The following is a 23,558-nucleotide window of genomic DNA, read 5'->3' as shown; positions in this document are numbered from 1 at the left end:
AGTACATGGAGGCAAAACGATGATTGTGTCATAAATGGAAGAGTGAGGGATATCTGAGTTTTGCTATTCTTAGTAGTACGTACACTGGTGGACGAAACCCAGTGACAATGGTCTGGATGCGGCCTGTGGGGTTATTTGTTTGGGCCTGGTTTCCAAGTGTCCAGAAACCTTACATCAATGGTCCTTTGATCTTGATGGCCAAGCAGAGATCTGTTCTGTTCAGTGTAGTAGTATGTGTACATTTGGCTACCATGGTAGGTACTTCGGTAGATGTCAACCTGGGTATCTATTCCGGTACCCCCTGGACATGCATAGGTGTAGGTGAGATTGAAGAGATTTTATTCACTCACAACGAATGTAGATCCTTTAGGTGTTGTGTTTCATGGTGCCCACTCCTCGTTCTGTCCTCCTCTGATGCTACAGAGTAGTACGTACTTGTAATCTTGTGGCCCAAAGCGCCGAGAAAACCCCGGCTCGGGCAGGGAACCGAGGTCTGGCAGCTGGCAGATGCAGGCCCGATGTCAAGCATCGAGGTTTAGATAGACTGTGGGCATGCATATCTTTCATTGGATGAGAGACTACTATCTCCGCCAGGTCGGGAGCCGATCCATGGATGCAGAGGTTCGCAATATGGGACCCATCTCGGGGGAACAGGGAGAGTGAGACCCGGTTCAAAGGGTGATTCATCTTCAATCTCACTTCCACAAGATGTAGACACAATTTTTTGGTTTAAAAATAAAAGAATGTAAAGAACGTAGGCAAAGGCAAACGCGAAACGGACAGAAATGAAAAAGGAGTATAGCACCGCCCTGGCAGGGTCCACGGGTCTGGGCCGCGTCTTTTCGCCGCATCTTTTTCTTCCGACCCCCATCTCACTTCTTCTTCTTTCCCAACGACCAAAACTCTGTTCATCTCTGTCGAGTCTGTCGAAGCCTGGCAGGCCCACGGTTTTCGATTTTGATTTTCGAATTTTCACCCTCTCCCCTTTATCATAATGCGCCCGGCGTAGGCGTAACCTCTTGCTATCGCCTCTTCTTCCTCTCTCCGTCTCGAGCCACAACCGCCCCCCCCCCCCTCCCCCTTTCCTCGCCGATCATCTGGATTCACAGTCATGGGAGAGTCACAGTCGCAGTCTCTGCCACAGTCACTGCCGCAGCGACCTGAGAAGAGGCGCTCCTCGCCCTCACACTCCAGTGAAGCCTCGTCCGCGGTCGCGTCCAACTCCGGAGCTGTTCCGGAACGGGTGGGAAAGGAGGACGTCATGATCACTTTGTCGCTCTCTCCCGAACCACCAGCACCCCCCCGGGCCCGATCTCCTTTGACCCGATTGCATTCACGCTCCCGGTCACTGGTGGGAATTCCCGGCATGCCATCGATGACGCGCGCCTACTCGTCCCCAGGACTGGACTCCCGAGGCCGATATATCTTCGTCAATGGCCGCGGTTTGCCCGCGCATCCTCCCGTCGACGGCGTCAAACGGCCCATGCCTCTGCAGATGCGCGCGGACGATCATATCGAGACCCGTCTGGGCTCGCTCAACATATCGGAGACTATCTCGGAGAATGCAGAACTCCACACTACCCCAAGATCGCCATCCTCCCATACCAACGGCTCTCCCGTCTTGATGCCGCAGGCATTCCCCCGCATCGGTCGTATGCGCTCAACATCGCCCCTCCATTTCCAAAACCCCGTGAGCAGTCCGCCCCCGATTCATACCTCGCCTCTCCTCGGCGGCAAATACAACGAATCCTACCCCATCCACTCTTCCTCGTCCACCTCCTCTGTGCCCTCGACTCCCACCAGTCTCCGCTCCCGAAGCCCCAGTATCTCGTCACTGGAAACAATTCCCGATATCCCTGATGCAGAAGCAGAGGCTCTCGAGGATGAGGATCGCATTGCGGAGCTCAAAGCCGCCGCCGACGCGGCCGATGCGGCAAGCAACGCCAACCGCCGGCGCGGTACCTCCGATGCCTCAAGTCCATCCAGTTCTTTTGGCGTGGTCCGGGGTGGTTCCAGCGCATATGCCCCACGCAGTGATAAGCGGAAGCGATGGAGTGTCTGTGGTGCCGAGCGTCGCCAGGATCTTGATTTAGAGACCATCTGGGAAGACTGAGGTCGGACAACTTCAGCTGCATCAGCTTATTGATGCCTTTCTTCATCCTATCCTGCACCGACATAATGCTTTCGTCATATGTCTCCATTCGAGCTTTCAGGCTCCTCGTCTCAGGAGTTTCCGTCTTTTACCGCGGAGTTGACATCCTATTTTTGAGTTCGATTCTGAGCTTTCTTCGCATCACGAATTGGCTCCTATGCCACAGTCTGCAACATCGACCCAACCCCCCATCAGATGCACCGAGTATCTGACCAGTACATATCTACTAGCATCATCGTCATCTTCATCATCTTCATCACACCCAGGAGTTTACTTCCGGTGGCGCATTTTTCTTTTTTTGTCTCGTTTTACCAGGTAGTACATGGGAAGGATAACGGGGCAAATGGCTCGGTGTTTTCCTGATTATTATGCTGGTCATAATCCTTGCGTTTCTGGAGGTCCTGCTGCTTTTCCATCCATGCTTTCTCTGCCTCTTCGTTTTGCTTGATACCATCCAGTGTATTCCACACACTGGTCTTTCCTTTTCTATCACCAGGGACATCCCGAGTTTATGCTTGAATCGAAATGATTGTGCCAATTTTCGGCAATTTAACATAGGCTGTTGTGCAATTTCTTTTTTCAGAAAATAATAGTATCCCACACTCTAGGCTGTAGACTGTCACACGGGTCAGAATTTTCCATGGATATACTACTGCACCTTCTGTCATCATGCAATCCACTATCCGATACCCATTGTTCACTGTCTATGATCGTCGGATAACCTTGGAACGCCTGCGATCGCCAGAGCGAATCAGCCGTGCCTAAGCGTCCCATAGATCCACTGACAGCCAATCACCCACGCACAAGTTCCCCCGCCTTGAATCAACGACATCAACCACTTCGCTTGGGCCCATTCGCTTGAATCGCTTCCACAGGAAGGAATTCAATGATTCGGGCTATTATTGGTAAACACATTCGAAGGTTTTCAAGCCAGAATATCGGCTCCATCTTCCGCTCCCTCCATACTATGGAGTCGAAACCTCACATCGGTGTTGTGGGCTCGGGAATTTCAGGCTTGCGCTGTGCCGACATTCTCGTCCAGAGTGGTGCCCGGGTGACTATTCTAGAAGCGAGAGATCGTATTGGGGGAAGGGTATGTTTGTATTCCCCCGATGCTAGGCTTTGTTGGACATGATACCTGGCATGCTCAAGTAACTCTTGATGATTTGCTCTCTTATGGATACGGGCTAAGCAAATTTCCTTTTTAGGTACATCAAAACGATCTTGCCGGTCATTTGGTAGATCTGTAAGTATACTATATCTGTCTCGGGCTTCCTGGATTACAGGCCCATGCATCGTAATATCCGTGGCTGACAATAAGCAGGGGGCCTAATTGGATCCATGGCACGGGAGAAAATCCAATCATGTCCATCGCTGAGGTAACTCAGACTGTGGCCCATGATCCAGAAGGGAGAAATATCTCAATATCCTGTGACGGGAAGCTAGTCAATGAAGAAAGAGCTACCAAGTCGGCAGAGTTTGTCTGGACAACTATCGAGCAAGCCTTCGAGTATAGCAATCTGCATGGAGACAGTATCCCCTCGGAGCAGAGCCTCTTCGACTTCATCCAGGAGAAATTGCAGAAAACTGATTTTTCCGATGAAGATAAAAAACTTTGTTTGGATTCCTGCAAGCTCTGGGGTGCTTATGTTGGGGATCCTATCGAAAGACAGAGTCTCAAATTTTTCCGATTGGAAGAATGCATCGATGGGAGTATGTTGCTCCTAGCACTTTTGGTCACACAGCCATCATCCATGTGCATTCATAATCATGGCTTCAAGGACTTTCCACGCTGACATGCCTCCTCAGACAACTATTTTGTAGCATCGACCTACCAGCGCATCTTGCAACATGTTGCCAAGACAGCACTGGCCCAAGCTGATATTCGCTTCAAGCAGCCTGTCGTCAAAGTCGAAACACCGCCCAGAAACAAGCAGGAACCGAATCAGCATCAGGTCATTGTAACCACAGCTTCAGGGGAAATTTACACTTTTGATCAATTGGTCATTACTTGTCCTCTCGGCTGGCTGAAACGCAATACAGAAGCCTTCGAACCACAGCTCCCATGCCGTTTCCTCCAGGCGGTTAACAACATCTCCTACGGCCGGTTGGAGAAAATCTTTGTCAAGTTCCCCGAAGCTTTCTGGCACAGCGAGTCAACGAAGACCACGCAGGCGAGCAAGACCCAACCCACCAGCCCAGTCTTCGCTCAATTTCTTGAACCAACTTATACATCCCATCCGAAAGATATCCAATGGAATCAAGAATGTCTCTCCTTAGCGAACCTCCCAAGCCCTTGCGCCCAGCCAACCCTCCTATTCTACACCTACGGACCCTGCGGTACAAACATAGTCAACCAAATAGCCGACCTTGACGAAACATCAACGGAATACAAACAGATCCTCACAAACATACTGGAACCCTTCTACTCAAAGCTTCCGGGCTATGACCCCTCCTCCCCATCCTGCAAGCCAAGCTCCATCCTCGCTACACGTTGGCAATTGGATCCTTACGCGGGGAACGGCTCCTATTGTAATTTCCAGATTGGGCTGACAGCCGGTGACGAAGATATCGAGGTTTTGCGCTCGGGTGATGGACTTGGTGCTGAGCGTGGTATTTGGTTTGCGGGGGAGCATACTGCACCGTTTGTGGCGTTGGGTACGACGACTGGTGCTTATTGGAGTGGGGAACGAGCTGCTGCTCAGGTTTGTGAAAGGGTTGGGTTAGGGAGTGTTGGGGTTGAGAGTATGAGAAATGATTCTTTGCCTTCGGGTAGTGAGAAGTGAGTGCGCTACTTGGACCTCTAGCGACGCTTTGAATGTAAATTGGGCCCGTGGATTGGGATTTGTTAAGTGTTATGACTAGCATTGACGGTTGATTTGGTCGAAGCGGTCTTCAGTCCGCTTGCAGCCAATGAACTATTCTTTTTGCCAAATTAACTTTCTTTACTTGATTACTCTTAAGTTCTTCTATTGCTCGAAGTTCAAATGGTCGTTAGGGTTTCATTCCAGGATTAGTTGATCTATACTGGGAGGCACTCCCGTTGTCAAGTCCTTGACAGCATTCTGCCCTTCATCGGTCCAGTGGACCTCTTAACAGGAAACAACTGACAGGAGCCACAAAAAAAGTCCAAATATCTGGCCAGGATACAAAGGGGGCCAGAAATCTGCGAGGCCCGACGGCACTTAAGAACAAGGGATCATGTAGTTCACGTGACAGATAGATGTGGCGAGGAACCGCTTTCCAGGCTCACATCACGAATCATGACAGACAAGAAAAAGGGAGAGGACCAAATACAGAAAGGCTGAACAAAAGAGAACAAAAGAGAACAAAAAGGTGTGTTTAAATGACAACGGCCAAAAACACTTTTCTGTACTGGTGCCTTCTCCCCCCTCTCTCAAGGGCTACCTCCATGCCCCTTGGCTGAGGGACAGGAGACCCTGAACGCAGTCCAGGTCGTCTTCTTGGCTGGCTCCAGGGCCACCTGTCATAAAGGCCGAAACATCTGCACTCAATTCCCCTGGAGCTTTGCCTTGGGTCCCTGATGCGAATGGCCTGTTGCGTTTGCCGTTGGATGATATCCCTAATCCCCGATTGCGGTTGGCTTCTCGCAAGGCAGGTCGTGGTGCATGAGAAGTTGTGCGGCGACGAACTGGTGTTGCTCGTGTACCCGGGACCCAGTTCTCTTTGTCAGAGTCGCCGGCATCTAGTTCCAAGTCATGTTTGGACGAAAGCGACTTGGAAAGTTTGGAAGATTGGTTCGAGGACCGGTTCCTTTCGGTCTCAAGTCTGCCCATAGAGGAGACAGTGCGTGAAAGCTTTCGCCTCTTCTCCCCCATTGCTTGTGAGATAGGTGTGCGGCTTGCATCTGCATGGACTGAGACAAGACTCTGTCTGCCTGATACAGTTCGGGGTAGTGTGCGGTTGGAACGGGATTGGAAGAGACCGGGAGAGGCGTGGGCGTTGGGGGCGGTTTGAGAGCTGGCAGGTGTGGACAATGCACTTCGTGCATCTGTATCAAAAAATGATTCCCAGTTACGAGGATCACGAGATCGGCCAAAGTTTCGATCTTTCTCGGTCGTGCCCGCCCGCGGGGTGGCCGGGAAGATTGCACTGCTGCTGCGACGAAGGCCCGAGAGTTTTGTGCGGCGGACAGAAAACATCGCTGCCCGGTTCTTGGACGGTGACGGCTCATTCTCTCCACGGATGACGGCCTTTCCATCTGACGACATAGCGATACGCAACGCGTTCCGACCCTTTGGCGGTGACGGTGTCATCTCATCCTCTTTCCGAACCATAGCCTCCCCATCAAACGACATCGACAGCCGCAGTGAAGGAGGTGATTTGACTGGCGTCGTGTTCACTTCCTTCGCTGGCTGGTTGGAATTCTTTTCCCCTCGAATATCTTCCGTCGGCCGTTTCCGTTTTGGCGCCTGCAACAAGGACTCCTCTTGGTTGTTTTGCTCACTCATGCTTTGTCCGGAATCCGGCCCGTGAAATTCCTCTTGTGTGGTCGGCGGGGTATCCTCCATCGCTTCTGTCGCCACACTCGTCTGTGTGCTTAGCGGCGGCAGTTCAGGCTCTTCCTTGTCACCAGTCACCGGCTCTGGTGTATCGGACAACTGCAACAAATCGCCACCCCACGATTTCGGTCGCGTTTCCTCGGGTCGGTCCTGACCCTCTGTTTGCTCCGCCCCATTCGAGAACCCTAGCTCCCCGGACGCGTTATCATCGCTAGGTAAAAGTCCGGACGAATCGGACATGCTTGATCGCGGCGCAAGCAGCTCGTGTGGTTGTAGAGGCTTCGATTTACGACGGTCGTTTTGGCGGCGGTTCTGGAACCAGATCTGCAAGAATCAGTCATACGGGTCACACGGTTAAAGAGAGAATTTTAGACCGTGAGGTCTTGGCATCACGTACCTGGACCTCTTTCTCGCCGAGCGAGACGCGATTCACAATCTCAGTTCGAGCCACCTTGTCCGGCTTGGGATTCCTTTGATATTCCGTCTCCAGAATTGCATGGTCCTCAGGGCTGTACCGATGTGGCGATAATGGTTAATAACGACGCGTATCGGAGCTATTGGAGCTCACGGAACCAACATACCTCGTTCGACGCCGTTTTTGACGAGCCAGGAGCTTGTTATCGACGCGAGGTGGCAGATTCTGAGTCAGGGTTTTCTGCGAGTGCACCAGGAATGCATAGCTGAGGGGATTGGAGTCGACGGCCGGCAGAGACGGTGAGGAGGAGGCGGCGATGGCCGAGCACTCCAAGTCGGACATAATAGACTCTTGACTAGAAGAGCATGGATGGTAGAAGGGGAAAGAGAGGGGAAAGGGAGAATCCAACAAAAAACACACCCAGCCGGACCAGAGAAAAAAGGAAAGGTGAAATCCTAAAGAAGACGGGGCTGGTGCAGAGTAGAGTATGCAAATGCAAATGCGCGTCGCGATGCGGACGCGGAGGGTAGCAGGAACGTGGCCGCGCTAGTCTCGCCCGCCGTCTCCGAGGTACCTACTACTTACAACATATGCTCTGCTCTACCTGGCGAATTTCACTGGAGGATTCGATTTTCAACTAATCACCCTTGCTCCCAAGTGGCTACTCATTTTACACTATTTGCCCGAGTCGTGTTCTCGATCAGCTCAAATCCCTCTCGGACAATATGGACGCGCCGTGGAGTCGGAGGTAATTCGGGAGGTCCCCACTACAACCTGGACCCTCGCGTGTCCCACGTCACCCCTGCTGGAATGCGCGCGATTCTAGGAGTCCCAAGTCTCTCGTCGGGGTTTTTACGCCTGCCTTTGGTATCCAGCATTTCACATGTCATCATTGACACCCAGTTTCCGTTGGTCTGAAAAGCCCCAAACGCGGTGTGACACGAACTCACGTGATTATCAAAATCCACGTGATGCAGGCCTGTGGAAGAGCTACAGTAACCAACACGCAATTTAAAAGATCAGGCCCCGTGTATATATGTAGAGACGTGTCGAGATGAATTACTTTTAGTCTATTCTCAGATTCCAGAATTCTCAGACCCCAAATTTTGTTTCTCGTTCATCGTGGGCATGTTGCACCTGATATATCCTGCCAGCCTGGATGCTCAGGTGGGTCCATTCAAACCTTGGACTCGGAACTATATCGAAAAGGAAATAAACATAAGCTTGGAAATAAAACTACTACTTAGGTAGTACTAGCTACTATACCTTAGACTGTCTGCTCAGATCAGCGATGCTTTCGACTAACTCTTTCCATTCTGGCTGGAAGCTAGATTTCTCTTTTCCAGACCACTCCCTCCAGCCATCAGCAACTCGAGCCTCATCCTCTTGCCAACGTTGGAGCTTTTGGCTAAGCCAAGATCCCAGTATATGTCCAGTATCTATCACCTTCTCTTGCGGAAGAAAGTGGTCTGCTTTCTGGATTACCGAATATTGCACGCGTCCAGATTCCAAGCCGCCACTGCCGCCAAATCCAGTTCCTGTGAGTTTTGCGGCAGCCAAGTGCACACCTGTCTTGCCAAGTGTACTATCCAAGGCACCGAGATAGAGCACGGAAGGTCTTATATGCGGGAGTAACTTAAATCCCAGACTCGACTCTGGACGGTATGATTTTTGAGTTGGCGATAACGCGCCCAAAACGTCGGGAAACAGGAGGGAGTCATGCGGGGGCCCGATTTCGCTAGAGCTGAGATCTGTGTAATTCTTGCCCTCCGGCGCTCCTCGCTGGGTGTGTCGCTTGACATTTGGCCGAGTATACATCATTGTTTCTTGGCGCTTGGTTGTGGTCAAGGTTACTGGACGTGTGCCGTTGGCTGGCTTTTCGGGATATAGGCACGTGGGTAAGTCTCGATATTCAAATCTCTTCCACAGCTCGAATACGCGACGATCCCATGTCTTGAAAGCCTTTCCAGCCTTTTCGATAGCAGCCTCTCGAGACGGCTATGCGTTGCGTTTCTTATTCGACATGTACACAAGCATTGGACCACCCCCAGCTAGGGGGTCGTCAGTCATATGCGGCTCGATCAGTGCTAGGGATGTGAAAAGTCGTGGATGGAAAAGAGACGCAAATAGTCTACGGTATTGAGTGTCAGTCTCGATAGATAGCGCGATCAACGATATAAAAGACACTTACAGTTGTGTGGCGCCTAGACTATGACCTACGCCCACAATAGGCCGTGGCATCTGGTCGCGAAAGTGATTGATCATGTGAATTACATCGCGGCTAATGTCATACCAGGATGCTTTGATATATCAGTGAGGCCAAAAATTGAAGATCAAGTCATGCCCCACTTACGATCATTTTCTAGATCTTGCTCATTGAGAACACCACTGGCACCCTGGTTGGCAGCATCTGCGATCCAGATTGAACGGATCCGAGCCCCATGTTTGTTGGAGCTAGTTAATAAATCGTCCCAGAGGGGCTCATATAGTTCCTAAGCCAGCAAATTAGTCAATTTTTCCCATTCTTCAAGTCTGTATCCGTGCTGAAAGAACTCGAAATTACCTTTGGAAATCCAGTTCCATGAATAGCTATGATCGTGATGTATTAACGAAATAATGCGACTTGCCCATCAGTTGCCACTACGATCCCACGTACCGTGTTGAGCGGAGGCTTGGTGGTCGATCGAGAGCTTATCCCTGAGGGAACTATGGTTGGCACAACGACTTACGCAACCCAGCGTAATGCGAGCTATTTCCCATCCCCAGACGAGTACCGTCCAGATAGGTGGATAGTCAATCCGGAGATGGGGGTAGACGAGGAAAGTATCAAAATTGCCAATCAGGCATTTTGTCCATTCAGCATTGGAGCGCGCTCTTGCGTGGGATGGAAACTTGCTTGGACCGAGCTGAATGTGACCATTGCCCGGATCCTATTTCGATATGATATGCGGTTACCACCTGACTCTCGATACTGCGGCGGAAAACGTGATGATTGTGACTTTTGATTGAAAGGTTGGGTGACCTCGGCGGTGGAGGGGCCTTGGGTGTAGTTCCGACCTCGGACTTGAAAAACCACTAGTAGTAAAACTCATTTTGTGATGAAAAAAAGCAGACTAGCAAAGTTTATTCTTTTCTAGAAAAAAAAAAAACCTTAGAATTATTGATTAGACCCGATTTGAGATTCGTGAGGTCAAGTCACCCCTGACGCCCATACTATAGACAGATGAGAATCTACGGAGTGCAGCATCTGGCGTTCTGCTAGGCCATAAAAGGCGAAACAGGTAGTATTTCAAGCCACAGAATGTCGAAATAAATCTTCCGGGAAATGATGGCACAAAAAGAGACTGGTGGGCAGGTTCTGTCGGGCCCCTAAGCGAGCAGCACTCTATTCTAGACACGGGGTTAACGAATGCGGGGGATGCCGTCGGCACACCGGGGAACCCATCGGGCTACAGCGGGCCGTGATAGGCTGGACACTCGGCTCGTGGAGATAAATCGAAGCTTGGAAAGACACCACGCCACTGTCACCCCCGGATTTTCCCCTCGCTTCTTATTCACCCCCCCCCCTGTCATTGTTCAGAGACTTGCGCCTGTTGCCCCGCTTTTTGGGAATCAATGCACCTCGCGCGATAAAAGGGGGCATACAGGACGGGGTCACCATTCTATATACCATGTAGAGCCCGGCCGAGTCGAGTTTAACACGCTTTTCCCCTCTTCCAAGGTGGTGAGCCATATAATACTACTGTGGGCATACGATATTTATCCCTTAACCCGCCATGGGTCGACCTTTTACTATCTTCGTGGCCTGCCTAGCTGCCACCGGCTCGTTCCTGTTCGGCTATGATAGTGGAGTCATGACAGATGTGATCGAGTCGCCGAATTTCCTGGCGTACTTCCAGACCACGCAGACATCTGCGATTATCGGAGCAATCAACAGTACTTTTTCAGGTGGAGGTAGGGGACCAATACAGAAGACAAGCACTCCGAGAGGGGAAATAGTATTCGCTGACCGTCGCCAACAGCTGTCATCGGGTCCTTGCAGGGCGGCCTCACCATGGACCGCTTTGGCCGCAAAATTACCATCCAGATGGGTGCCTGCATTTGCCTCGTAGGTGCGATCCTGCAGGCAGCTGCACAGAATCTCTCAATGATCCTGGTCGGCCGAATCCTGGCTGGGTGGGCCGTCGGGCTCATGTCCATGTCCGTACCAGTCTACCAAGCCGAGCTTGCGCATCCCAAATCTCGAGGTATGATAGTTGGACTAGCACAACAAATGATTGGGATTGGATTTATCGTTAGCACGTATGCATTCCCAAATGTTACCCGGCATTTAAAACGATTGACAACAGTCACTAATTCGGTGTGAACCATAGGTGGATTGGGTACGGGTCCCTGCATGCCCCCGCAACTAGCCAATTCCAATGGAGGTTTCCTCTCGCCTTTCAGGTCGTACCAGCTCTAGTTTTGGTCATCGGTATGATCTTCCTTCCCGAGTCACCACGATATCTCATCGAGAAAGAGCATTATGTCGAGGGCATGCGCGTGCTCCGAAAGTTACACTTCGATGGGACAAATGGAGATTGGATCGAGGCCGAATTTAGTGAGATTCGTCGCACCATCGAGGCTGAGAAGAGTATTGCAGTGCAAGGGTGGAGCGCCTTGTTTACGGTTCCGCAATGGCGTACTCGCATGCTGTATGTGCAGCCCCCTCCTTTGCCCACAATGCTCCCATTTCAACTGTGAAAATTGGGGTTGACTGACGATTTCTCTAGACATGGTCTCGCAGTCCAGATATTTACCCAAATGACAGGCATCAATGTGATCGGGTACTATCAAACAATCATGTACAGGGCTCTGGGCTTTACCGGGAATCGGAACACGCTGGTGGCAGGCTTATACAACTGCGTGGGCCCAATTGCCAACCTCATATTCGTGGTATTTCTTCTCGATCGAGTTGGTCGCCGGCGACCGATGCTTTTCGGCAGCGTGGCTATCTCTCTCGCGCTGATCTGCGAGGCAGCGCTCAACTCTCAAAATGCAGATGGTCAGCGCATTGGATACAGCATCGGCGGTGTTTTCTTCTTGTTTGCCGTATCGGTAATATTTTCAATGTCCTTTGGACCTTGTAGCTGGTAAGTTTCGAGCTTTGATCCTTCATTCTAAGCCCCCCCAAGCATCTTCAAGTGGATCTGGAAGACTGATCACTGAACAGGGTCTATATGGCCGAGGTCATGCCTATGCAAATTCGTGGGAAGGGCAATGCTTTTGCTGTCGCCTTTGGAAATTGGGCAGTCAGCACACTTTGGAATCAAGTGTCACCCATCGCTTTGGGCAAAATCCAGTGGAAATTCTATTTTATTTTTGTGGCGTGGAGTGAGTTGTCGATTCGGTGCCCCGAAAGTTGTCTCCCAAAGCTGACCCAGTTGACCTTACGTAGACCTGTGCGTGTCCTTTCCCGTGATATATTTCTTCTTTCCAGAAACCAAGCAAAAGACGTTGGAGGAAATCGACCTGTTGTTTGGGCAGCGCATGTTAGAGGCAACGCCTGATGGGGCGGTGCAGATGGAGAAGGAAGAGGCGGGGGTCTCGGCGACGAATGTAGAGAACATGGCGATCCACTAGACAAGTTAGCTGTTAGCTGTTAGCTGTCAGCTGAATAGAACTTGAACCAAGGTAAATCCATCAAAGTAAAGTTAAGTGGAGATCAGAAAGCGGGGGTGGAGTACTCCGTAGTCCGCGGGCCTTTCCTTTTCTATGGGAAATCCACTCTGCGTATACCGCGTATACTCGGCTCGAATCGAAACACCTCGGGGAGTCGGACAGACTACTCGTATGAAATCAAACTGTCAACCTCCCCTCCACATGACCAGCTGTGGTTCCACAACGGAAAGATTAAGAGGGAAGAAAGACGCAAAAAATGGGACAATTCAGCCGATCAGCATTCCCAGCCGCTCAAAACTTGGCCCGCCCATCCCTTTGGGCGCCACACACTGCGATTGGCTCTTGGATCCCCTCACAGAAGGCCATGATCGCATCGCACAGTCGCTGCTTCAGTGGATCTTCTGCCCCCCGCTTTGGTCGATCATCTTTCCCCTGCGGGCAGGAGGAGCTCTTTTATCTGAGGGCTGCGCAGGGTTTCCCAAGTTTTCTTGTCTGATCCCCTGAGCCGCACGGGGTGCTCGTTTTTCTTGTTCAGGTGTGTCTCGTTTGCCCCTTTGAGAACTTCATTGAGCTGGGATGCTGGATGTTGGGGGGAAATAAAGAAATGAATCAACTAGGGTGGGCATGATCCACTAACTGACTGTCGCGCGACAGGACATATCCACCCCGGCAAGAAAGATGGGAGACGACCATAGCCTCAAGACGAGCCATATGGCCATCGTGCTGGGGATTGGTCTCGGTGTGGTGATGCTTATTGTACTCAGTCTGCTGTGAGTATTACCTTTCCTTTGAAAGGCGATGGAAAATCGGGTGGAATCTCCAGATCTCTGTCACCCCACTGTACAGACATTGTCTCGTCGATTATGATTCCCCAGATCGCGTCACAAGAGCCCCCTGCGCTAATGCCAGCACGTTCAGTCTCACCATCGTCGTCAATCGCCGTGATCGCCAGTCATTAATGCGCCAGAGGAAGAATCCGGACGAAAGATTGCGCCATTTGGATGCCGTCTCGCCCACCCGCACACTGGAGCAGTGGTGGACCAATACAAAGGGCAAAATGGGGCTGTCCGAGGCCGTTGACGGGCAATTTGTTTGGTAGGATCAACTTTTTTTCTTCTTTATTCCAACTTTATGAAGACGCATTAGTGCTAACCCTGGCCCCAGTGCTGTCTGTCTGGAACAGGTGGACCGCTCCGAGGAAATCAGAGAGTTGAAATGCCTGCACGTCTTCCACCGAGAGTGTTTGGAAAAATGGTACCTGGGCGATCATTACAATTGTCCTTTATGCCATCGACCCTATTTTGTGGCGGACAATCCCCCAAGAAACGACTATGTGTGGATGGTATGACATGATGAACGATCTAATGATCCCGGCGTTGGTGTTCGGCTTCTGAAGGGTGGCAGGTGGGCCGAAATATTGGCATGCGGCCTCAGTTATTTTCCATATTTGCATGGCGCGAACTTTATTCCCCCAATTATTATGATTATATGATTGAAGATGGCTACGCGTACAATTATAGCGTAAAACATTCATCAACAAACTGACTAGCTTGATATTTCACGGCGCGAGTCCATCTGCCGCCGGAAACAACTCCGTGCTGAAATCCCAAGTATTGTAATTTGACCAGTCAAGAAAGCTGGACAGACCGGAGGTGACATCGTGCACCGTTTCTGCGGGGACGGGCTGCGGATCGAGCAATTGGTCGAGGATCCGCGAGAGCTTCTTCTCGGCTTCTTTGCATGTATGATAATTCCCATGACCAGGACGTGATACCCAAGATAGGACAGATATAAAGACACTTAAGTTCCGAATGAGCTCAGATCGAGGAAGCTCGATATTGTGCGGGCCAGGCTTGTGAGACTGGTGCAATAATTCTAGTAGAAGAACGCTGGCCGTGGGGAGACCATAGGTGAGGGCCTGAAAATTGGCTGTTACTAGAACCGAACTGACATCTCGTGTAATACGACCGGGACCGAGGAAGAACTTACTATCCAAGAATAATGTCTGTCGAGATCCACCATAGGGCTGCGGACCGAGGTAAGATTGATGACAATGGCCAAGGTTTGGCGGGAAATATCACAGAGTGCCTTCTGTCCAGTATTCGTGTGCTTTATCAAGGTCCTCTGGAGCAGAAAGCATGTATAGAGGTAGTTGAGATACATGTAGACGATGGTCAGAAAGCCGTCATGAAAATCATCGTTATTTCGGCGGTCATAACAAATTTGATCTGGAGTAGACTCCCAAACAGCGCATATCTTCTCCTTTATTTCTCTGTACAGTCACATGAGATGTCAATTCAAGCAATTCCAATACAAGGTCGAGAACTTACTGTGTTTTCTGTACCAGATCTTGCGGTTGGTGGGTTCCGAGAGCCAGCTCGAGAGTTTGCTCTCTGCAAATTGCCATCTTGAAACGTAGCCTTGAAGGAGTCATGCGGTAGCGTCCCCCATGGGTATTCCAGCCATTACTGTCAAGCTCTGAAATCGCTTTGTTCAGAGCGTCGCCTCCTTCGATGAGAACTTCGTCACTCAAATCTAGAGGAGGTTCCATGGTACAATATCGATAATTCATTAAAGGTGGTCGACCAACGAAGCATGCTTGCATCTTGTCCATATAGAAGACACTGATTAAACACCCTTTTCGCCACTGGCGCAGGAAAAATGGACGATTGTCGTCCTCTCCATCTGTATGAAGACCCGCAGCATAAACCGTGGCTATCAGGTCGCCTAGACGACGCCACGCTTGATAGCCTAAATCGTTTCTGTTAGTTATAGCAAAATATCAAGACATCGGGGATCAAAGGACAGACTTGAATCTCCGTATTGCTGGGTCTGTAGCATAACGTCGTTAAACTGCAGATAGGCTAGCATTTCATTGGCCGAGGAAGCTTGATCACAAAAGTTGATGCAAATAGTGGTAGCCACAACGACCTGCTCCAGGAGACGGTCTTTTGCTCGAGGATCGTCTGATCCTTGGGAGAAATCAGGGTCATTGTCTGGGGTTATCACCAATTGCTGACCAAATATTGAAAAAAGATTGCCAATAGGCTCCCATCGAAGGTTTTCCCCAGTGAATGAGTCACAGTATTCGTGTATTGTCATGGATTGATGAGTAGCCATTGGTCGTGAAGTATTCCGAAATATTTGGGTGGCGAGCTTTTGTAACTGGGGCATCAAGTTATTGCCATCAAAATCGTTAAAGATTCTGTCGATCGACATTAGTGTAGCCTGTAGAACAGCCTCTGGGGCAATCGCATTCCATGTTCGAGAATAAAATCGATCCAATAACTTTTGGCGATTCTTGAAGCTGTAGAGGAATAGTAGGACCTCCGCTCCGGACTGGACGCGGTCAGGCTCCACTGTTAAAACGGGACAGGAATCGAGGTTCTCCTCGGGGTCGAACGGAATTTCATTTCGATGCTCGGTAAGGACTGCAGTGAAACTTGTAGAGCCCAAGTAGCCCGGAAGAGCAGAATGGGGCTCCGGGGGCGCAAAGATGCGTCCGCTACCCAATGAGCCGGGACTCGAAGCACTAAATTGTGGTCGTTAGGCTAGGGAGCGATACTTGGACGAACAGATAGCATTCTTACTTAGACGTTGGCTGGCTTGTCAATCGGCTAGAGGAGACAGGTGGTGGATTGGCCTGGTCCAACGACGTCCGCCTGGTCATTGGGGCAGGATGATAGAAGCATTGGCCGTCGATGCGCTTCCCCGCACATCTGCGGCAAACGGGCCTCTCATGGCCACAACGCTGCTTTGACCGTCTGCAGGGCTCACAGGATTGAGGTGCCCCATTCCGGCGGGTCGCTGGGAGATATGAGCGCCGATCATCGTTCCTCATCTCATCGGCAAGTTTCCAAGGCTGGAGAGAGTTGGGAGTTGCGAAGGGCAGAAAACGGGCAGCGCAACCCAAAGAGGTTAGCGTCGCGTTTATAGTAGGCGACGGCGATTAGAGAGCCTCGTATAGATCGGTAGGCACGCTAGTTGGATGTTTCACGAAATCAACGATCATTATGCTCATCCCGATATTCACAGTGGCCCGAGGAGTGGTCTGACAGCTGATGCCGAGAATCTGGTGGGTCCTACCAATGGTGTCTTTGGACCTGAACTTGAACTTTCAGACCCTCGGCTAATTGCCCCGGACTGTCATATTTTTGCCATTTGAGAACGTAAGGGGCGACCTACAAAGTAGCAATGATCAGTTTTATTCTATGATGTACTCCGTATGTACTCCCTAATGGCCAATAACCAATTAGACACACATCAATTAATCGAAGCGTTGGTTCATCGACATCTTGATTTAAATGCTAGCTATTGTTCACTACTCCAGCTACTTCTCTAGAGAATAAACTATTGGCCGTAGTGTGTTCCCGTCTACTCTACCTCTATGCATTCATTCATTCTTTAATCTCACGGAAAGACGCATCGGGTAACCCGATGTTTTAATTTAATATTTTTTTTCTTTTCCCTTTGCCTCGATGCGTCAAGCCAGCCAGCCCTGTGGACAACATGCCACACCTTACATGATATTTGCATGCCCTCGTTTTTGTAGAAGATTCGTAGTCAGAGCCACCCCACGAGGGGTAGCTTCCCAGTCCCGGCACGGCGTTGGCTCGGGACACGACCGAGCGAAAACCTTTGGGCGAGGACGCTTCAAGGTTATTTGACTGTCATCTCATCCTACATTCCCACTTGTCCACTCGCCCCCCCGTCAGATGGCCATTCTTAGACCGACGGCACCAGTCTGCATGATGTCGGTCTCCAATGGCAAGAAGTGAACGCCCGCTGACTTCATGTCTTATCCACCAACAGCACTTCCCGTCCTTTAAGCCAAGCCACCAACAGAGCAAGTCCCTCCAAGAACCACCGTTTAAACTCGGGAGCAGCTTGGCGTCATTTATCGGCGTATCCATTGGCTCGCTTCGGCGGGTCGTCAGTTCTCAGGGTCCAAACTCAATGCCCAGAGAGCGTTCTTGACTTGTTTTCCTCCCGTTAGTATTCTATTAATATGCGTGGCTTTAGGAAACTTCTCCATCCCACATCCATCTGCACGGGCCAAAGAAATCAGTACGCCAAAGTTGCCCGGGACAAACAACCGTTAGATCGCTAGAGCCCCATTTGACTGATTCAATCCCGGACCCATTTTTGGTGCTGTGAAAGCATTTGCTGGTTATTTCAGCCGTTAAGGACCTGTCTTTCTTGGTACTTACCTCCGAATGCTTACGTCGCATTCTTGCTGGTAGCGACGTGAAGATCTCTACCCTCCTCGCACGATGATCTTCAGTCACGGCTGAAGAAACCGAGATAAAGACACGAACCGAGAGGGTAGTAGTACTAAGCTGTGCAGCAACTTCCATCTAGGAATGTCAAGCACAACGTCTCAACGGCTTTCTTGAAGATGGTTGGCGTCCCCAAGAGTAAAGGATGCCAGACCTGCATCCAGCGACGAGTGAAGGTAAGTTTTGAGCCCTTATCTGCTCGCCATTACAATAACCGTCCACTTGTCAACAATCATCCAACATACTCATCATACCAGTGTGACCTAGCCCGCCCAGAATGCACCCAATGCCAAAGATATGGCGCCGACTGCCCAGGATACGCAAAGTTTCACAAATTTATGGACGAAGGAGAAAAGCTCCATCAACGATTCGGCAAGAGGCGAATTAACCCCACCACCTTGCCTCCCGTATCGATTGACGAGCGCATCGTACCGTCTCTCGCAGCCCGCTCAACAGACAAGCAACAGCCCGTCATATTCGGCTCCTTCGTTCTCTCCGCTTTCACCCGCTGGTTTGGACTGAACAAATACCGAGTTCACGTTCCATGGACTCAATATATCGCCCAGCGTATAGGCCAGAGCCCCGCATTCGATGCGGCTGTCTACTGTGTCAATTCAATGCACATGGGCCATGTACATGAGGATACAAGGCTTCAACGCTCTAGCCGCGAGGTATACAGCAAGGCGCTGCGGCTATTTGGAGATCGAATCTGCGACCCCGATTCGATGAAATCCTCTGAGAGCGTGAGCATCACCATCGCACTCAGTCTTTTCGAAGCATACTCCCGTACAGATTCCGACTCTTGGGCCCGCCATGCCGCCGGTACAGCCCTGCTCATGGCGCATCGCGGTCCTGCCGCCCATCTCACCGGTTTCGATCGTTGCCTGTACCTATCCTTCCGTAGCTTCCTCGTTGCCGAAGCCTTCGTCAATGGCCGACGATGTATCTTCGAGAGACCAGAGTGGCAGGCGCATATTGACCAAGTGAGATGGGAGGATATGGCTTCTCCACGGGTTGATGAAGCCATTGCATTATTTATCGACCTACAAGACCGTATCTTTATGGAAGTCTCCAAGGTGCCCGGTCTCCTGTACCTGGCGCGCAGACTGCATACTACGCCAAATCCTCAGAAAGCAGCTCGCCGACTAGCAGCCCAAGTACAGTGCAGTGACCAGGCACTGCATGCACTTTCTGCACAGCTGCGTCTAGCTGCGACGGTGGAAACTTATCAGTGCGTCAACAACGCAACCGCCGACGACAGTGACAAGGGTGCTTTCATCGGCCCCATCCCATCCACCTTCCCGCAGGATTTTGCCAATAGTGTCCTACGTGGCACAGATAACTGTTCCTATATACTTCGCCTCGTGCTCGATTTTCTCCAAAACTATGAAGTGCAGAACTTTACGTCTAGTCCAGAGTGTAAAACAGAGACCCAAATATCAGACCCTTTGCCGTTCCGCTTCGTCTCGAAATTGGCGTATGGGAATGCGGACTCGGGGTCGTCGGGTCATGGGCATGATCTGCCCCCTCCAGAAAAATGGCTCGACTTGGTGGCTGCGTCGATGGGACTGGAGGCATTTGTGGTGGTCACATGTGCAATTGAGACACCTGGCTCGACTGACGGGTTAGAGGAGACGGGGTCGTGGAGTGGGACTGTGATGTTACGATGATACGACACTGGGCAATACGAACTCCTACCTATATCATAGATTGAACAATAGAGAGAGGATGAGAGAGGACTTCTGCTGCAATATCTCCCTCTCGAGTTAACGAGACTCATGATCTACTTTGAGAAACGACACAAGTACGAATGAAGTTGAGCGAATTCGTGAGATCAAATTGTCGTATCGCCGTAGAACTGACAAAAAGCAATTCGTAACAGAACACCACACCTGAGCGCGAAAACAGTGAAATGATTGAAAAGAAAGCAAGTCGATCAGAATCTACAGCAAAGCAGACCCTGCTCCGGATCATGACAATCCTCCAATTAATCCAGCCATTCACGGATCAATAGTAGTGCGACCAAAAACGCCGTGCGAAACATGCCCAGAACCCATCCCACGCCATAAAAACCCGAAGATGAAAATTGAAAGCAAAAAGACGAAGAGGTAAAACATTAAAGCATTTGAATGCAGAAGAAAAATGGGGTATGCACAAGGTTTCCCAATAGGAACGAAGAAGAATAGTAGGAGGCGAGACCGCAACACGGCTGCGGAGGATGCACGGAGCTAAAGGCACAGACCATTACTGGACAGTGCGTGCAACTCGGTTGGGGCTAGAGGCGCTGCCAACCCGGCCACTGGGCTTGCGCACACCTCGAGATTCACACTTGTTGCTGTCTGTTGCCCGCCGGGGGCTGGAGCGAACTTTGCTGACCGAGATTGGGCCATTGGCACTCTTCCGACTCGAGGGGGTCTTAGGTGCGGCAGTCTCAACCCAGTTTTCCCTGTCCTCGTGAATGTCGTCTGCTAATGTGTAGCTAGCAGTGACGGTTGCCGAGTAGCTGATAGACCGCGAGGTTGGTGATGCAACTGGGGATCGCGATGCTCGCTGCTTGGCGAGCATACGTAATTGAATCTCTTCGTCGCTTTCGCTGCTTTCATTGCTCAGGCGGTGACCCCGGTGGCTTCGGTCTCCATTCTGTTCAACAGCTAGAGAACCCGATGCGGTCCTGGAGTAAGGGTGGTGCCGGGAATCTTTGCGGTGGGATTTACGAGGCTGCCCGGGGGTAGGGGCGGGAAGGTTTTCCTCGTGCTGGTTAGCCGCGCCTTCATTGTGATCAATTTCCCCCAGGGCCGCGCGCTTAGAATGGCTGTTATTGGGGGGGAGTCGCCACTTGACCATTGCTAGGACGCTTCTTTGTGGAAACCCGAGCAGGAGTAGCCGGGACAGACTGGGCGAGCTTTTCCTTCATGCTGTCCTCGAACCACCACTCTCGGAAAGCCATCTGGTTCAAATGGAGCCAGTGTTGTTGGGGTCCCACAACCATACCGGGACGCATGAAACGCATGAAAGCAATCACCTCGTTGGCAGTGAAGCCGTAACGGTAAATCAGATAGGCACCGATCAAGCAGCCAGTGCGACCCAGTCCAGCCTTGCAGTGCACAGCAATGCCCTTCTTCTTAATAGTGATCATGTCATGGGCCATCTTGATGAACTTGCGAACGAGCTGAAGAGGGGGACATGTACCATCCTCGAAGATCATGTCGATGTGCGAGATTCCCATGGCGGTAAAATATGAGGGGCTATAAAGTTCGGAGTTCAATCGCACCACGAGGCCAATGTTGCGGGAAGAGAAATGGGCGAGAACATTTTTGAAAGGAAGAGGGAGCTTAGACGAAAAGACTTCGGAAATGGTGGATGGGAGCGCATCGTATTCGGGGGTGTTCACAGGAACGGGCGCGATGGGTTGGTGTTGTGGAGAGGCGAAGGCGAGGAAGTCTTGAGTGACCCAGTTGAAATCGCCCATATCAACTCGCTCGAACTTCTCGTATCTATACCAGATATCAGTACCAATCATGTTATAAGAGGCTAGCGGCAATTGAGAACATACTCTTCGAGATTGAAATCGCGCAGGCCACACAGACCTTGCTCCTTGGCCCTCCACACGCCATAGACAACATCTTGAATGTTTAAAATGAAGTCCGCCTGGCTGTAACCAGCGTCGCGGAATGGCATATAAGGAGGGTCAGCCTGCGCAATGGGTGCAAGAGCCAAGTGGGGCGGCCATGATTGGATCAGAACCATGTAGCAGGCAACAAGGCAGGCCGCGTTGGCACGACTGCGTGCGTCTGTCTTGCTATAAAATACAACTGGGCGATCACTGTTTGCTGGATCTCCCAAGATCTCGTGGAACAGCACAGCGAAGCGGTACAGGTGACCAATGTGGAGAGGGCCGAAATCAGCATGGAAAGCATTGTAAAGAAGGGTGTCATCGACCGTGAAGTACACGGGGGAGCGGCGCTTGCTCGTCGGCGTAGTAGGTTGGACCCGGGCCGATCGCTTGCTGGGAGACTTGGCTGTATCGAGCGGGAAAGGGAAAGGCGTTCTTGAAGATGGCGCCGAGTCATAAGAGCCCAGGTAAAGGCGGTCTGTTGTTGTTTTGATGCGTTGTTAGACCCCGCTTGAAGACGCACAGTAAATTGAATACGATATCAGCGCGATACGACTAACCTTGGATGTACTCGATCATCTGACCTCCGCGACCAGTATCGACTGTCATGTTGTTGTCACTGTCTGCTTGTCGAAACTGCAGGTATAAGAGATTCGGTGGGAAAGAAGGTCACGGCGAGAGCTTGGATCACAGGGGCAATGAATAATGATCAACTCGGCGAACGCAGGCCAGGACAATTTCTGCGATTGGAATCGCAGGTCGTCGACAAAGAAAAGATGGAAGATCTCAAACGCTCATGATCTGATGGATCGGAAGTGCGCGAGTGAGATGATTGTGGTGGGGGAAGGGGAAGCCTCGAAAGGATGAAGATAAGAATAGAGACGAGAGTAAGAAGAGAAGAGAAGAGAAGAAGTCAAAGTCCAGGCTGTACAGGACGAGAGATGGGGAAGAGGGGTGGGATATGGAAAACAGAGAAGAATCTCATATGGGCAGCTGCCATGCCACGCTAAGCCGATGTTATGTTTGGCCTGGACCGTGCATGCCCATTCTGGGGTTAGCGTGGAGCGTTGGCTCGACAACAGTGGATGCCTGCACTTGAAGGCATCAACACCGTTGACACCTTAGTCATCAGGGCACGACCCGACGGCAATTAGTTATTCTTATTGTATGCACCAGCTTCATGGTAACTGCAATAACCGAATAGTCATCTTGAACTATTCATCTTGTTTTGAGCCCCCTCTAGACTCTCTGTTTGGAATCTCGGAAATTCTGTACCACATATCCTCTCCGGTCTCCGTCTCCGCATTGTAGACGCCTGAAAGGGGCAACCCTAGGCATAGTATGAACATTCCGTATGACCACCACAGAATTGTCACAGTGTGTTGTTTGCCGTCTTGGCTATGTTGGGACAGTTGCCTTGAGAGGCAGAGGTCAACCCATTGTGCCATTGTCTCGTCACACCAAATCATTGATGCTCGTCGAAATGGGCCCTCTTGCTCTTCCCTCAATTTCACCCCTTTCCGCGGCATCTCCCTTTCTTATGCCATCTTGGACTCTAGCCCTCGCACCGAGTCATGCGAGTCACGGTACCCTCTTAACTTTACACAGTGATGCAACATCATGCTCAAAGGCAATCACCATCCCTTGAAACTGCGACCGTGAGATCAGACAGCAAGCCCCATCTGGGCGGGGTGCCGTCATCCCCCGAGCCCAGGCGGTTAGGGTTGTTGCCACCCGGCGCTTGTCGTCCTTCACGACGGTGTTATTGTTTAGTTGTTTGGTTGTTTGTATACAATCCAACAAACTTGGCAGATCGGCAAGCATCCAATCTCCACCACTCCGACTTGATTGGTCCCAGCAGGTCAGAGCTTGATTGATCGCAGTCGAGCACAAGTCCTACCATTCGACATTGACC

General features: G+C 50.9%; 9 protein-coding genes across 9 annotated transcripts; 5 read left to right on the top strand and 4 right to left on the bottom strand.

Moving 5' to 3' along the window:
* Positions 1–1,111: 1,111 nt before the first annotated feature.
* N7481_004060 (uncharacterized protein) lies at positions 1,112–2,113 on the top strand (the record flags this gene model as incomplete). The annotated part of the gene is made up of 1 exon (XM_057263279.1): positions 1,112–2,113. One exon carries the CDS (start codon positions 1,112–1,114, stop codon positions 2,111–2,113), a length of 1,002 nt encoding a protein of 333 aa, XP_057124940.1.
* A 925-nt stretch (positions 2,114–3,038) lies between these two features.
* On the top strand, positions 3,039–4,938 carry N7481_004059 (flavin monoamine oxidase family protein; the record flags this gene model as incomplete). Its single annotated transcript, XM_057263278.1, has 4 exons — positions 3,039–3,245; positions 3,361–3,398; positions 3,477–3,865; positions 3,962–4,938. 4 exons carry the CDS (start codon positions 3,039–3,041, stop codon positions 4,936–4,938), a joined length of 1,611 nt encoding a protein of 536 aa, XP_057124939.1.
* A 618-nt stretch (positions 4,939–5,556) lies between these two features.
* N7481_004058 (homeobox domain-containing protein) lies at positions 5,557–7,432 on the bottom strand (the record flags this gene model as incomplete). The annotated part of the gene is made up of 3 exons (XM_057263277.1): positions 5,557–6,999; positions 7,073–7,184; positions 7,257–7,432. The coding sequence occupies 3 exons, from the start codon at positions 7,430–7,432 to the stop codon at positions 5,557–5,559; spliced, it is 1,731 nt and encodes a 576-aa protein (XP_057124938.1).
* Positions 7,433–8,350: 918 nt separating this feature from the next.
* N7481_004057 (alpha/beta hydrolase) lies at positions 8,351–9,850 on the bottom strand (the record flags this gene model as incomplete). Its single annotated transcript, XM_057263276.1, has 6 exons — positions 8,351–9,088; positions 9,122–9,221; positions 9,282–9,390; positions 9,444–9,582; positions 9,654–9,679; positions 9,820–9,850. 6 exons carry the CDS (start codon positions 9,848–9,850, stop codon positions 8,351–8,353), a joined length of 1,143 nt encoding a protein of 380 aa, XP_057124937.1.
* Positions 9,851–10,866: 1,016 nt separating this feature from the next.
* N7481_004056 (sugar porter family MFS transporter) lies at positions 10,867–12,712 on the top strand (the record flags this gene model as incomplete). The annotated part of the gene is made up of 6 exons (XM_057263275.1): positions 10,867–11,044; positions 11,113–11,392; positions 11,464–11,784; positions 11,863–12,222; positions 12,303–12,463; positions 12,528–12,712. The coding sequence occupies 6 exons, from the start codon at positions 10,867–10,869 to the stop codon at positions 12,710–12,712; spliced, it is 1,485 nt and encodes a 494-aa protein (XP_057124936.1).
* A 717-nt stretch (positions 12,713–13,429) lies between these two features.
* Positions 13,430–13,850, top strand: N7481_004055 (putative RING finger domain protein; the record flags this gene model as incomplete). Its single annotated transcript, XM_057263274.1, has 2 exons — positions 13,430–13,521; positions 13,598–13,850. The coding sequence occupies 2 exons, from the start codon at positions 13,430–13,432 to the stop codon at positions 13,848–13,850; spliced, it is 345 nt and encodes a 114-aa protein (XP_057124935.1).
* Positions 13,851–14,309: 459 nt separating this feature from the next.
* Positions 14,310–16,421, bottom strand: N7481_004054 (putative C6 transcription factor; the record flags this gene model as incomplete). Its single annotated transcript, XM_057263273.1, has 5 exons — positions 14,310–14,669; positions 14,741–15,023; positions 15,082–15,502; positions 15,562–16,283; positions 16,342–16,421. The coding sequence occupies 5 exons, from the start codon at positions 16,419–16,421 to the stop codon at positions 14,310–14,312; spliced, it is 1,866 nt and encodes a 621-aa protein (XP_057124934.1).
* Positions 16,422–18,368: 1,947 nt separating this feature from the next.
* On the top strand, positions 18,369–19,700 carry N7481_004053 (uncharacterized protein; the record flags this gene model as incomplete). The annotated part of the gene is made up of 1 exon (XM_057263272.1): positions 18,369–19,700. One exon carries the CDS (start codon positions 18,369–18,371, stop codon positions 19,698–19,700), a length of 1,332 nt encoding a protein of 443 aa, XP_057124933.1.
* A 574-nt stretch (positions 19,701–20,274) lies between these two features.
* On the bottom strand, positions 20,275–22,252 carry cdcA (phosphoprotein phosphatase CDC14; the record flags this gene model as incomplete). The annotated part of the gene is made up of 4 exons (XM_057263271.1): positions 20,275–20,832; positions 20,867–21,524; positions 21,584–22,121; positions 22,204–22,252. The coding sequence occupies 4 exons, from the start codon at positions 22,250–22,252 to the stop codon at positions 20,275–20,277; spliced, it is 1,803 nt and encodes a 600-aa protein (XP_057124932.1).
* Positions 22,253–23,558: the final 1,306 nt, after the last annotated feature.

The sequence above is a fragment of the Penicillium waksmanii genome (genome assembly GCF_028829765.1).
Source record: "Penicillium waksmanii strain IBT 27052 chromosome Unknown utg000004l:1.0-5674109.0:1.0-5678898.0, whole genome shotgun sequence".
NCBI lineage: Eukaryota > Fungi > Ascomycota > Eurotiomycetes > Eurotiales > Aspergillaceae > Penicillium > Penicillium waksmanii.
Note: the sequence above shows the minus strand (reverse complement) of the source record. Positions and strands in the feature narration are given on the sequence as shown.